The sequence below is a fragment of the Carcharhinus amblyrhynchos genome, chromosome 13 (assembly GCF_965287045.1).
Source record: "Carcharhinus amblyrhynchos chromosome 13, sCarAmb.v2.hapA, whole genome shotgun sequence".
In the NCBI taxonomy this organism is placed as follows: Eukaryota; Metazoa; Chordata; class Chondrichthyes; order Carcharhiniformes; family Carcharhinidae; genus Carcharhinus; species Carcharhinus amblyrhynchos.
The window spans coordinates 79,628,952-79,643,542 of NC_137336.1; the positions used below are offsets into that span (position 1 = coordinate 79,628,952).

At 42.9% G+C, this 14,591-nt stretch overlaps 1 protein-coding gene across 1 annotated transcript; it reads right to left on the reverse strand.

The window, feature by feature from the left end:
• Positions 1-532: 532 nt before the first annotated feature.
• On the reverse strand, positions 533-12,926 carry LOC145351386 (putative G-protein coupled receptor 139). The gene is made up of 3 exons (XM_080200996.1): positions 12,797-12,926; positions 10,913-11,071; positions 533-1,443 (listed from the first exon to the last, which is right to left on the reverse strand). Exons 1-3 carry the CDS (start codon positions 12,924-12,926, stop codon positions 533-535), a joined length of 1,200 nt encoding a protein of 399 aa, XP_080057122.1.
• Between the last annotated feature and the right edge of the window lie 1,665 nt (positions 12,927-14,591).

Genomic DNA, 14,591 nt, shown 5'->3' on the forward strand with positions numbered 1-14,591 from the left:
GACCCAGGCTCATTCGATCGACGTGGTTTATATGTCCTAGCCCAAGACTCTTGGGTGGGCTAGTTCTGAGGAATCCCGCCCGAACTTCTCACCATCAGATTCAAAGATAGAGTGAGGAAAATGAGGAGTGGGCTGGGGGGATACAGAGACACAGAGACAGACAGAAAGACTTTGGTAATTTGGCGGGGGGATTTGAAGAGTGGTGTATCCAATAATGTGTGACGAAAATCCATTGCCACACTAATATTGCAAGCATTTGCAGATTTTGACTTCTGATTGTACAATTTTATTCATCGATTAACAGATGTGAGGAGCTGAGAATTGAAGTGAATGTTGGCAGGAGAAAATCCTCGTTTTTTCGCTCTCCTATCTTGCACCAGGAATGCTGAATCTCGTGTTATATCCTCATGGTTCGAACATGCAGACACCATTTATTTTCCAGCGTGCACTTCTTTTTCTGTTTCAATTTGAGGATCTGGGATAAACATTAAGTTAGTGGAGTGAACACATAGAAACCCATCGCTGGGTTTTCTCATTTGTTTCGTTTATTAATTAATTGAATCATTGTTGTAATTGGATATTTCACGGCACTCATGAGCTGTTCTCTAAATTTTGACTGGGTCGCCCCATAAATAAATGTATTTGTACAGCAACTTAAATTCTGCAGCATAAATCCAACTTGCCCGAATATGAATTCAGATGTGGTGTAATCCCTGGCGTTTACTCCTTTAATGGTATAATATAAGAAATGTAAAACATACACTAGCCATAGAAGTATAAAACTGCCGGATATGGTGAAAAGTAAAATTATGGATTTCCTTCTACTCTCCATCTCTGGGTCATTGCGATTGTCTCTATTGCCCTGACCCCTTAAGCTCTTGCGGACTCGACTTGCAACTAAAATATGCCTGACAGTCAGAGCATTGAGCACCATCACCAAAGTGAATGGCAGCAATGGAGTGAAAACCGTATCGACCCAGTCAAATCCTATCCATTCCGGTGCTGTGTAATAAACTGGCTTAATATAACAGGACCACGGCACATTATCTATTAGTTCGGCAGGTTGTATTGCAAAGTAGAAAGGTATATTTTTCAAACAGAGCAGAATGCATGTTGTTGCCAGAACCACAGCTGCAGTTTCCTCAGTGCAATACTTTGTCTTTAACTTTTGGCAACAAATGGCTACATATCGGTCAAAGGTGAAAGTGATGGTGAACCAGACAGAACAATCTGTGGCGGCATGACGCAGCACATTAATAAAACTGCACACAGGTGTGATATAAAAGAAACTCTGCGGGAAATAGTAATAGCCAACTTTCCACAGAATGACATCAGTGATAATGAATAGAAGATCTGCCACAGCCATGGCCACCAAGTAGTAATTGGTGCAAGTGGAGAGGCCGCACTTTCCCCGGGATAGTATCACAATCGCCAGTAAATTAACTATGAGAGAAAGGAAAACAGTGCAAATAAACGAATCAAACATTTCCTGCATTAGGATAGCAATTCAGTATTAAAAGCAAAATGGTTCAGGATGGAAAAAAAAGGTTGAAATTTCAAAATTGAATTTTATGGAATCGATTGTGTTTAAGTTAGAGAAATTGGTTTAGGATGGAAAAAAAGGTTGAAATTTCAAAATTGAATTTTGTGGCATCGATTGTGTTTAAGTTAAAGTAATTAGTTTGGGACAGAAAGCAGGTCGGTAGCACAGTGGTTAGGACTGCTGCCTTATAGCGCCAACAAGCAGCGTTTGAACCTCGGCTTGGGTCACTGGTTGTGCAGAATCTATGTGCTCTCCCATGTCTGCGCGAATTTCCTTGGGTGCTCTGGTTTCCTGCCATAATCCGAAAGACGTGCTGGTAGGTGTGTTGACCATGCTAAATTCTCCCTCAGTGTACCGAAACAGGCGACAGATTGTGGCGAGTGGGACGTTTCACTGTAACTTTGTTGCAGTGTTAATGTAAACCTACTTGTGACACCAATAAATAGTCTTGACTGATAATTGTGTTAGAAGTCTGATTTTAGTCCTGAGGACGATAAATATTGTTGGCTCCTCAGCGTATCTCCGAGCACAGCTGCTCTTTTGACATCTATCAATCACTTGGCTTTTATATTTTAAATCACATATAAAATTTTAGAAGTGGTCGATGATACCAAAGTTGGAGGAACGACAAAGGGTGAGGCTGATACGAATCGCCTGCTGCAGGAAAAGTTAGGTTAGCGGAATCAACGCATGTGGAAGTTAGAATTTTATACAGATGTGTGAGATCATGCGTTCTGGTAGAAAGCTTACAGAGATGCATATGTACAAAATAATAATATAATTCCATAATATGTGTGTGAAGAAAACCTAAGGCTTGCATGTGCATCTGTTTTGGGGGCTGCCATATCCATAACTGCCACTAAGATATTGGCAGTTATGGATATGGATCTGTTCTTCATAAAGGAAAATTAGGATGGATATTTTTGAAGCTCTGGTTTGTCCTTAACTATTGCTTCCAATTCTTGTCACCACGGGTTATGGAATATGTAAAGATTCTTCAAGGGGTTCAGAGCAGTTTTAGAAGATTGTTCCAGGATGGATGATTTCAGTTGTAAGTATGGATGTAAGTTTAGTTTGGAAATGCCGGCATTGTTTTCCTTGGAGTGAAAAGAAGATCAAGGTTGATTTAATAGCAGTGCTCCATGTCATAACAGACTTTGGTTAGATAGAGAACATGAAACTCTTCTCATTAGCTCATGGCTCAAGGACTAGGGTATGCGTATTTAACATTTTGACCTAGAGCTACTTGATCAGTGCCAGGTAGAACATTTTTCTTTAATAATGACTGATGGTGACATGTTATTTGTTGCTCATGAGCCCGATGGAAGTTCAGTGAATCATTTCAGAAGGGAATTGTGCCGACATTTGAAGCAAGTATGGTATGTGGATCAAATGGGGGAATGGCACATAATACTGTTCCACGGGAAGCCAATTTAGAATCAATGAGCCAAATGCCTCTCAATGCCAAATGTCAACGGCTTGGCAATCAAATGATCATCTGATTGATAAATAGAGATTGTATTGGGGCAATGGAATAAAATTAGAACAACATGTAACATTTACTACCACTGGGCAAATCTTGAAAGCAGATCTTAAACATTGTAAAAGTACTTCAATCATCACAGTCACTTACCAACCACACCAAGCACAGAAAGGATGTTGTAATATATTTTCAGGATACTGTCACTTGGATAATGCATTTTGCCTGAGAAGTGATTCGCTGCTTCCTGCTGCACCAAACCTCTCTGCATTAAACTCGAAACCATTTGAAGCATTTAATTTATACCCTGTCGAATCCCCAGGGCAAGTTAATGTTGCACTATTTTTATCTCTATTTAAATTGATGCAACAGATTATGACACTGAGCTCAGCCTGTGTTAGGATGGAATATACCTATTTCCGCAATCGACTTAGAATGCTAATAAAAAAGTGCCCAATGCCAGCATCTTTAACTAATAATAGTAATAATGAAGTTGGCTCTATCTTCTCCCATAACTAAGGTTGTTCATTCAAATATAACAGCCCAACGCTAGATCGTATCTTGTTTATGATATGACTTTTACTCTATTGTGACCATTCATATTTGAAATTCTAAATGTATCCTGCCTGTCTCAGGGCTCTTCTTCTGTAATCTGAAATTCCTTTAACAGTGTATTTTTTGATGCGTTGTGGCGTCACGGTGACTGAGGTGAGCACTGCTGCCTCACAGCAGCAGAGATCTGGGCTCGATTCCAATCTTGAGCCACTACCTGGGTTCAACTCCGCTCTTGGATGACTATCTGTGTGAAATTTGCCTGTTTCTGTGTGGGTTTAATCCGGGTGGCCCTCTTTTCTCGCTCAGGCTAGATGGATTGGTCATGCCCAGAGATATAGGTTAGGAGGTAAAAGCGCGGGGTTACGGGGATAAAGTAGAGGGCAAGTGGCTCAGGTAAAACCCCTGACTGGCACACACTTTTCACGCGGTATGTACTCCCCAGCTGAAAAAGACGCTCTAATTGTTCCAGCTCTTCAAACATCGTGGCCGTTTGAACGTTTGCTGTGGGCAGGACGGTGGTGCATGTTGCACTGCTGCCTCACAGCACTAGGGATGTAGGTTCGATTCCGGCCTTGGTCACTGCCTTCGTGGAGTTGCACTTACTCCCCGTATCTGCGCGGGTTTCCTTCAGATGTTCTGCTTTCCCCCCACACTCCAAAAATCTGCGGTTTAAGTTGATTGACGTGCTGAAATTGGCCCTAGTGTAAAGGCGATTAGCAGGGCACAGGGCCTGGGTGAGATTGAGATCGGAACAGATCCTTCTTCTGTACTGTTGGGATTCTGTGATTTCATTTACAATCGCCACAAGTAGCACTAACATTCAGACCAGTCGATGTTCACCCTCCAATTCGGAACATAACTCTGCACCCAATACCGACAATGAAACTGCTTCTTCTCCTCTGACTGAAACAACATCCTAATCTATTACAACCCAGCTGAATTGGTCACCTGAAACTAACGGAGTCCTTAACCTATTTCTTAAAGTTGTGCAGCCGATTCATACTACTAAAAACGTGAAATGAACGTAAGTTAATTCATCAGTTCCTGTAATAAGGTATCTCAAGCAAGTGGTACGTATTAGTCAGGCACCTCAAACTAAAGGTACTCTACAAACTAGTACAGTTCAGTGATCTGATGCAGTGCAGGACTATTGAGTCATTGACATTTCCGACAGATGAGACCATCGAACACATTTTTTTTAATTCAAAGATAATACGTATTTGCAATAATACTTGTCTTGTGTTACTATGTGATAGAATATCGATCTGTTGAATTTTCAATAATACGATGCAACTCAGTGACTCTGTGATTCTGATACACTCCAGTGTTTGGGTGAGAAATTATTGTTAAATTTCATGTTATACTGCTGCCACTGAATTTATTAGATTAGATTTTATTTGATTTATTATTGTCTCATGTATTAACGTACAGTGAAAAGTATTGCTTCTTATGCGCTATCCTGACAAAACATACCATTCATAGGGAAAGAACTGAGAGAGTGCAGAATGTAATGCTACAGTCATAGCTAGGGTGTAGAGAAAGATCAACTTAATGCAAGGTATGGTCATTCAAAAGACTGACAGCAGCAGTTCTTGGTTCGTGACCTCAGAATTTTGTATTTTTTTTTCCCGAAGAAAGAAGATGGAGGAGAGAATAGCAGGGGTGCGTGGGTCCTTAATTATGCTGGCTACTTTGCCGAGGCAGCGGAAAGTGTAGACGGAGTCAATGGATGGGAGGCTGGTTTGCGTGATGGATTGGGCTATATTCACGGCTTTTGCAGTTCCATGCGGCCTTGGGCAGAGCAGGAGTCACACCAAGCTGTGATACAACCAGAAAGAGTGCTTTCTATGGTGCATCTGTGAACGTTGGTGAGAGTCATAACTGACACGCCAAATTTAGGAAGTTAGGAAGTTAGGATCCAGTCACAGAGGGAGGTGCCGAGGACCAGACCATGGAGTTTGGAGATGAGTTTTGTGGAAATAATAGTGTTGAAGGCTGAGCTGTAGTCAATAAATAGGAGTCTGATATAGTTGTCTAGGTCTTCCAGGATTGAGTGCAGGGCCAGGGAGATGGCGTCTGCTGTGGACCTTTTCCGGTGGTAGGCAAACTGTAGTGGATACAGGTAGTCCAGGAGGCTGGAATTGAGTCATGCCATGACTAACCTTTCGAAACGTTTATTAATGATGAATGTCAGAGTCATCGGCCGATAGTTATTAAAGCACACTGCTTGGTTTTTCTTAGGTAGATGGATGATTGTTGTCTTCTAGAAGCAGGTAGGCAACTCAGATGGTTGTCAACAGAGGTTGAAGATATCTGCAAATATCTCTGTCAGCAGATCCGCCCAGGATCTGAGTTCACATCCAGGTACCCCGACCAGGCTAGTTGCTTTCCTTGAGCTAACCTTCAAGAAAGTTGCTCTGATATCAGACCCCAGATACAGGTTCATCCTGGGCTTCCAGGTTGGAGGGCATGCTCTCACTGACCTCTTGCTCAAAATGGGCGTAGAATGTATTGAGCTCATCAGGGAGGGGTGCGTTGGAACCAGCGATTGTAGGTGCCTTCATTTTGTAGCCTGTTATGTTTTGTAAACCATGCCATTGTCAGTGGGTGTCAGTGTGGCTAGCCTGGGACTCTAGCTTGGTCCTTCCAGGTCTCTGTATGCCATTAGTGTGACGGTATTCTCCATATCCTAAAGAGCAAAAAACAGTTCATGGCATTCTAGTTCTGGCTCTGAGCGTGGTCATAAACATTTATCACAAACATCTTGTCATAGGTAGGACGTTTTTGCAGAAATGAAAGCTTTGCTTGTTCTTCCATGTCGTTGGTGATTAGTCTCACAAGTAACTTTATGTTTCAATTTTACTCCTATATTTATCTTATCAAAAACAAATTATTGAAAAATGACTCAACTTTTCATTATCCCTTTTGTTTAAAGTTATGTAACAAGCAACCGCATTGTAAAAAACACTTGTTCTTCTGTATCACTGTTCAGAATACAAATAACATTCCAAATCACTTTAATGCCAACTAATTGTTTGTTGAGTCATCAGACAGTGGTATGCTGTAGTAAATGTGATGGTCCATTTGCTGAAAGCAACTTTGTACGATGGGCAACGTTGCAATGACTTTCAGAGTTGGAGTGTTGCGGAGACAAGAAGCTTTTTGTGACTGCCTGAGTTTGCAGAGGTAAGGAAGGCATTAGCGTCTGGTGAAGAATATAGAGTTAGAAAAATCAGATCTCGGGGTCACAGTCTCAGAATAAGTGGTAAGACATTCAGGACTGAGAAAATGAAGAGCTTCTTCATTCAGTAAGTTTTGAACCTGTGGAAGCTTTTGAACCTTCACCACAGAAAGCTGTTAAGTATGTTCCAGAGGGAGCTGGACGAGCCCTTGTGTCAAAAGGGATTGAGGGGGAAGGACAAAAAGCGAGAGTGGGATACTGAGAGTGCATGATCAGCCACCATCATTTTGAATGGTGGTGTGGGCTCCTACCCTGACCTATTTTCTGTGTTTTTATGTCGTATTAAATTGCAGCATTGTCTAATTTAGATCTGCATTACGCAACTTAAAGAAAAATCTGCGCTGCAGGCAGACTGCTTCTCCAGGAGTAATCTGCCTTCCTGGATCAGAAAATGATTCTGGTAACCTTCCTTACCAGATCTGCACTGCCAGCTTGAGGTGGTGCAACCGTCACAAGGCACAACAGTTAGATGTTCATCCGCGAAAGCAGTCTTTGTCTATACCAACATCTTCTCTTCCCGATTGTGGAACTTTGCTTAAACTTGTCAACAGTTTTATATAGACATCCCTAAGGAGGGATGTCTGAGGAGACGTTTAACCTCCATAGAGTTCCATTAATAAAGTCATAATCGCTATCCGTTCTTGTTGAAACTGCTGCAATAAACAATACTCATTATTTCCCTCAACCATTGAACCTGAGCCTAACTCATAGTAGGTAAATCTCAGATACCGATTGTTCCCATTATTCTCTGCTAACATTGACACTGGCCAGGCTTCCAGCTTAGTTATGTAAAGGATATGCTCAGAATGTCTATATTAACCAATCATTTATTACAGACACCTTATGAACAAAATTGCGAAATCAAATTCCCCATTACCTCTTTTTCTGTTCCTTTCTAATACGGAACATGAGACACGTTCGTTGTATAATAATTACCTTTTGGATAATGAGCAGGATATGATTGATACTGCGAATCCATATTATATTTATATGTTTGGACTGCAGTTCCACAGTTCATTCCATCATGTGGATGTGTCAAACTGATTGATGCTGCCCGTTATGATACAGGCGTGTTGCTGAAGAACATAAGAAATGGGAGAAGGAGTAGGCCATCTAGCCCCTCGAGCCTGCCCCGCCATTCAGTAAGATCATGGCTGATCTGTCGTGGCTCAGTTCCACTTTCCCGCCCTCTCCCCATAACCCTTAATCCCCTTGCTTATCAAAAACCCATCAACCCGCGTCTTAAAAATATTTAGCGAGGCAGCCTCCACCACTTCAACGGGCAGAGAATTCCAGAGATTCACCACCCTTTGAGTGAAGAAGTTCCTCCTCAACTCTGTTCTAAACCGCACCCCACCCCCCCCCCCCCCACTTTATCTTGAGGCTGTGCCCCCTAGTCCTACTGTCCTTTCTGAGCGGGAAGAGCCTCTCCACCTCTATCCTATCCATCCCATTCATCATCTTATATATCCCAATGAGATCTCCCCTCATTCTTCTAAACTCTAAGGAGTACAAGCCTAGTTTATTCAGCCTCTCCCCATTGCTCAACCCCCTCAACTCCGGCATCAGCCTAGTAAACCTCCTCTGCGCTCCCTCCAAGGCCAAAATATCCTTGCGTAAGTGCGGCGACCAAAACTGCACACAGTACTCCAGCTGCGGCCTCACCAGTGCCCTATACAGCTGCAGCAAGACCTCCCTACTTTTATATTCAATCCCCCTCGCTATGAAGGCCAGCATCCCATTCGCCTTCCTGACCACCTGCTGCACCTGCAGGCTGGGTTTTTGCGACTCATGCACAAGGACCCCGAGGTCCCTCTGCACCGTCGCCTGCTGCAGTATTGCTTTTCTGTGGCGACACATTTCAAGACGTTAGTTTTGTTCTCACTGTGAAGCTCGGTTCCAGCCTCCGACTGCTCCCTGGAGACTAGGCGCGGATCCCTAAAGTAGGTTAGTTTTATACTCACTGAGTAGCTCCAGTTCTCCCTCCCACTGCTCCCAGGACGCTTCTGGTTCCGCATTCGGAACCAGATACCTGTCCTCAATTTTGTTCGCAAAAACCCAGCTTGCAGGTGCAGCAGGTGGTCAGGAAGGTGAATGGGATGCTGGCCTTCATAGCGAAGGGGATTGAATACAAAAGTAGGGAGGTCTTGCTGCAGCTGTATAGGGCATTGGTGAGGCCGCAGCTGGAGTACTGCGTGCAGTTTTGGGCGCCGCACCTGCGCAAGGATATTTTAGCCCTGGAGGGAGTGCAGAGGAGGTTTACTAGGCTGATGCCGGAGTTGAGGGGATTGAGCTATGAGGAGAGGCTGAATAAACTAGGCTTGTACTCGTTAGAGTTTAGAAGAATGAGGGGAGATCTCATTGAGACGTATAAGATGATGAATGGGATGGATAGGATAGAGCTGGAGAGACTCTTCCCGCTCAAAAAAGACAGGAGGACTAGGGGGCACAGCCTCAAGATAAAGGGGAGGCGGTTTAGAACGGAGTTGAGGAGGAACTTCTTCACTCAAAGGGTGGTGAATCTCTGGAATTCTCTGCCCGTTGAAGTGGTGGAGGCTGCCTCGCTAAATATTTTTAAGAAGCGGGTTGATGGGTTCTTGATAAGAGAGGGGATTAAGGGTTATGGGGAGAGGGCGGGAAAGTGGAACTGAGCCACGACAGATCAGCCATGATCTTATTGAATGGCGGGGCAGGCTCGAAGGGCTAGATGGCCTACTCCTGCTCCTATTTCTTATGTTCTTATGTTCTTATATAATGAAACATGTTTATCAACGGCCTATAAATGCAGCGGCATAGCCACCGATAAGGTTCACAACTTTACTAGGATGAGCAATTAAAGTTCACGTCATTGTATAGTTTCTAAATTAAAGTTGCGAAAAAAAAAACACCCAGCTGTTTCAATGAATCGATTATAAATCACGATAAATGCAATTTAGAATGAGACTGGGTTTATTAATCTCTGCAATGACAATGTACCAAATCGGGAACGCGACAAATATCTTAAGTTAACGGGTATGTTTATTTTATAAGGGGTGTAAATTGATAAGAGAACAATGATCATAATAGTCAGGGAATTAGGCTCCAGTTGATGACTGATCATCTCGGCTTTAATCAGGATTTCAACATCAATGTTTCAGGTGCGGTCTGTCAAAAATCTGTCCGCATGAATGTGTGGCAACGCAGCAAATAGTTTTTGCCAGTATAAACTTCACATATTTCAAATCAGCTTCCTATTTTGAAAAATGTAATGACTGTGAAGTTAATTTATCACGAACCTGACAAAGCGTTGAGCGTGCAATGCTATTCAGAACTAGAAGTTGCATTATGATAAATGACAAAAAAGTAATATATTTTCATAATCCTCTCTCTGACTGGATTTTCTATGTCTTACGTTCTAGTTTATAATGTGTGATTAGCTATTTATGTATCTGTACAGCTTGAGGTGGACGAAGTGCAAAGCGGTGTAATGGATGTGCCGGGTGCTGAAGTGGTTACCGGTTTGGTGACGGACACACAGCCATTATTCGACATTCTGCAGTTAAAACTAAATTTACAAAAATTGAGCGAGTTAAAACAATCCCATTGAAGCAAGTCCATATCAAAGTTATGTGGAAATGTCAAATGGATTCACTCTCGACTTGGACGACAAGGTGGAGACTGAAGAGACGTGGAGTTATGAATGCAAGAAGAACCATGATTTATTAAGCCACTGAACATGAAGCAATGTCCGTGAGAACGAAAGTAAAGGGCGATGGAGGTTATGCGATGCCTGGTTATTAACGCCGCATAATAGGTCAGTTGACATTGATGGAGTCATAGTCATAGAGGTTTGCAGCATGGAAACTGGCCCTTCGGCCCAACTTGTCCACGCTAGTCCCAATTGCGCGCGTTTGGCCCATACCTCTCTATACCTATCTTACCCATGTAACTACCTAAATGCTTTTTAAAAGACAAAATTGTAACTGCCTCTACTGTTACCTCTGGCAGTTCGTTCTAGACACTCACCACTCTGAAAAAAATTGCCACTCCGAACACTTTTGTATCTCTCCCCTCTCACCTTAAACCTATGCCCTGCAGTTTTAGACTCCCCTACCTTTCAGAAATGGTTTTGACATTGCTCCACACAAGTGGAGTCGCTGACTTCTGGTGTCACCCCGGAAAACATTGTCTGTACCATTTTTCAGAAGTATGTGATACCCTTTGATAACCGAAGCGGTGTACATTACTTCATGCAAGGTCCAACCTATGATTGCTGAAGATTGAGAAATTCAGTTGACTGTCCATTTACCGAGCTAATTATCCCAGAAGTTTTCTGATACATCTCACCAAACTAAACGTCTAGCCATTTTCGCTCTGAAACATGCACTTATTATTACAAAAATTCTGTCATTTTTTTTTCCATTTCAACAATCTGTCCTGAGTGGGTTTGCGTTAAGGTCGCTACTTACTCAATGGACAAAGTTACAGAACCATTATAGTTTATGCACAAAGTAACTGGAAGAATCTACGCTCAAATTCCAATATGCGAATTTAACTTAAAATTAGAGAATTAACCACACATGGAATTAAACAAACATGGAAATAAGAAACAAATGTGAACAGTTATCGTGGAAAGTCCCATTGATGTCAAAGTTTGCTTATCAATAGCCAAAGCAGCTTTTCTCCTATAAGCAATCTCACTAAACCGAGCTTCTCTCCGTCTCCTGCATGGGGCCATTTGAAATGTTTTGAATGAGAGAGCAAATGTGACGTCCTATGAACGTAAATTATGCAGTATTTATTTAAAATGGCCATTCAATGATGCAGAAATATAGCACATTCCTTAAAGTTGAAATCCAGATAGAAACAGTGACTCTCCAAGAAGAGAGGAATTTGATAAGTTTATGTGTCGGTATAGTGAAAAAGGCTATATCTGGTAAAGACAATATTCCAAACTACAAATAATCTAACATCGTGATAGTAATCATGACCACGAGATAGGCCACTGGCATTCACATCATGTAACAAGTGGTGTTTTTGGGGAGACTTCTTCCAGGGAAAGGTGATACCAACTTGCCAAAGAAGCAAGTTGACAGATTTTGCATATAAAATGTCAGTCTTGTTGCAACATTGAATGGCACCAAGTGATTCATTGGCCTGTCCAGTGGTATCCTACTGACAACAATTTGAAAATGAATCAGCGATAATAAATTGAGAGATCGATGCAGTAAGTAACAAAATCCGCCACGGAAGTGCAGAGTCTGGGTGTATTGCAAGTGGGGAAGGAGTGGATGAGCAATTTTCCAACATTTTCCTCGTCACCGTTCCTCTCCCCACCACTTTCCCATTCATCCGCAACCACCATCCTTGTGCGCCTCACAATCCCTTTCAACACTTCTCATTTCTCCCTCAACTTCTCGGATTTCCAGCCTCCTTCACTCCACAATTCTCCCCTCTTAATTCCCCCATACAACTTAATCTGCAATTCTCTATATCCCATTCCTCTGGTGCGAAATTCTCCCCTCATCTATCCTGTTATTTGCCTGCATTCCCTACGTCCAATTTCCAGCTGTTTTTTTTCCCCTCTCCTCCATTATATATTTATAAATTGTCCTCTCCTCCTCCCATTCCCCTTTCCTTTCCCACACTAATAATTAATCACATTCCACTTCATATTCCCCATCTGGAGAATGCTGGCACAGTGGTTATCGCTGCTGCCTCACCGCACCAAGAACCCAGGATCAGTTCCATGCTTGGATAACTGTCGATGCACAGGCTGCACGTCGTCCCCATGTCTGTGTGCGTTTCTTCCAGGTTCTTCAGTACCATTTCACAATCCAAAAGATATGCTGGTCAGGTGCATTTGCCATAATAAAACTGTCCCTTACTGGAACCGAACAGGCACCACAGAGTGATAACTAGGAAATTTTCAGTGTTAATGTAACCTTACTTCCAACACTAACAAATTACCTCTATCCATTCACGATCTCCGACTCACCAATTCTAACACCTCCATCGTCTTCCTTCCCTGTGTTTTTTCCCGATTTTCCACGTTCTCCCCCACTCAAAATTATGCCGTTGACATTCTCAGCCTTGAGCATTCCACCATTAACAACCACATCCGTCATTTACCCTTTCCACAATTTCTCCTTTAGTTCTTCCCAAACATCATTTTTCCCCTTACATTTTCTCCTCTACCTCTTTCCATTAACACAGTAAAAAGTCTGACAACACCAGGTTTTAGTCCAATTGATTTATTTGATAATATTTGAGTATTATCAAATAAATCAGTTGGACTAAAACCTGGTGTTGTCAGACTTTTTACTGTGTTTACGCCAGTCCAACGCCTGCATACCCACATCTTTCCATTAATTCAACCTTACATTCTCCCCAGCCATTTCTGGATTGTCCCGTCCCCTCCTCTTCTGCCCACCTTGTATTCTGTCCCATTTCCCCATTACTTCTTCCCTATTCACTCCTATCATTCTGCATGCCCCAGACTCCCACACGACACCATGATTTAGTCCTCTGAAGCTGCAACATTCTGGACTTCCCTCGCCCTCAACCACAGTTACCACGTTCCAACTTTGACCCGTCCCGTGCCTCTTTTCACCATCACAGCTTCCCCATTCTCTTCAGCACATTTTCTCCATATTTTCCATTTCCTATCGTTGCACCACTTCCCCATATTATTGTTCCACTCACTCAACCCTTCCCGATCCCCTCCCCGCCTATGTCGCCCTTCCAATTCTCAGTGACAACGGTTCTCACTCATTTGTTCTGACTTCTCTCCCCACTAATCGTTGCACATCACCCCAAATTCTCATCAACACAATCTCCCTCCGAAATCTTTCGATTCCCTCTCACCCTATTCCATTTGCGCGTCCTCCAGTCAGCATTTAAATTCCGCCATGTCCTCAGCCCGAACATTATTCTCCTTTCTGTTCCCAACCTGTCGATTTGCTCATTAACCGTTCTCTATCTAAGCTTCTCATATCCACCGACCTCTCACACTTCTCCCTATCTGCCCTTTCCAATCATCCACATCTCCACTTCACCATCCCCTCCCACTTCCTAACCCATTCCCTCTCCCATTTACCCACTCTACAAAGAACCTTTCTTATTATCCAACATCTTTTGCTGAAAATTTTTATTTCCTATTCCCAATTCGTAAGAACATAAGAACATAAGAAATAGGAGCAGGATTAGGCCATCTAGCCCCTCGAGCCTGCCCCGCCATTCAATAAGATCATGGCTGATCTGTCGTGGCTCAGTTCCACTTTCCCGCCCTCTCCCCATAACCCTTAATCCCCTCGCTTATCAAAAACCTATCAACCCGCGTCTTAAAAATATTTAACGAGGTAGCCTCCACCACTTCAACGGGCAGAGAATTCCAGAGATTCACCACCCTTTGAGTGAAGAAGTTCCTCCTCAACTCCGTTCTAAACCGCCCCCCCCCCTTTATCTTGACGCTGTGCCCTCTAGTCCTACTGTCCTTTCTGAGGACACCTGTCCTTCGCAATAATATTCCCTATTCCAATTCCATGTATTTTCTTCCCGATTGCTCCTCCACCACTTCCTCTAATTATCTTTCCTGAGGAAATGTTATGACTCGAATCCGCCCTTCCTTCCCTTCCAAGTATCCACTCTTGGCCGGGAGGGGGCGCTCTGTGCACACTATGAAGAGGACTGCTACCGATGCAGAAAGCATGAAAATCAGATCAGTGATGGTGAAGCTCTAGCTCCGTTCTTATGATTTAAAAAATCCCATGTATAACATTTGGACCAATCTC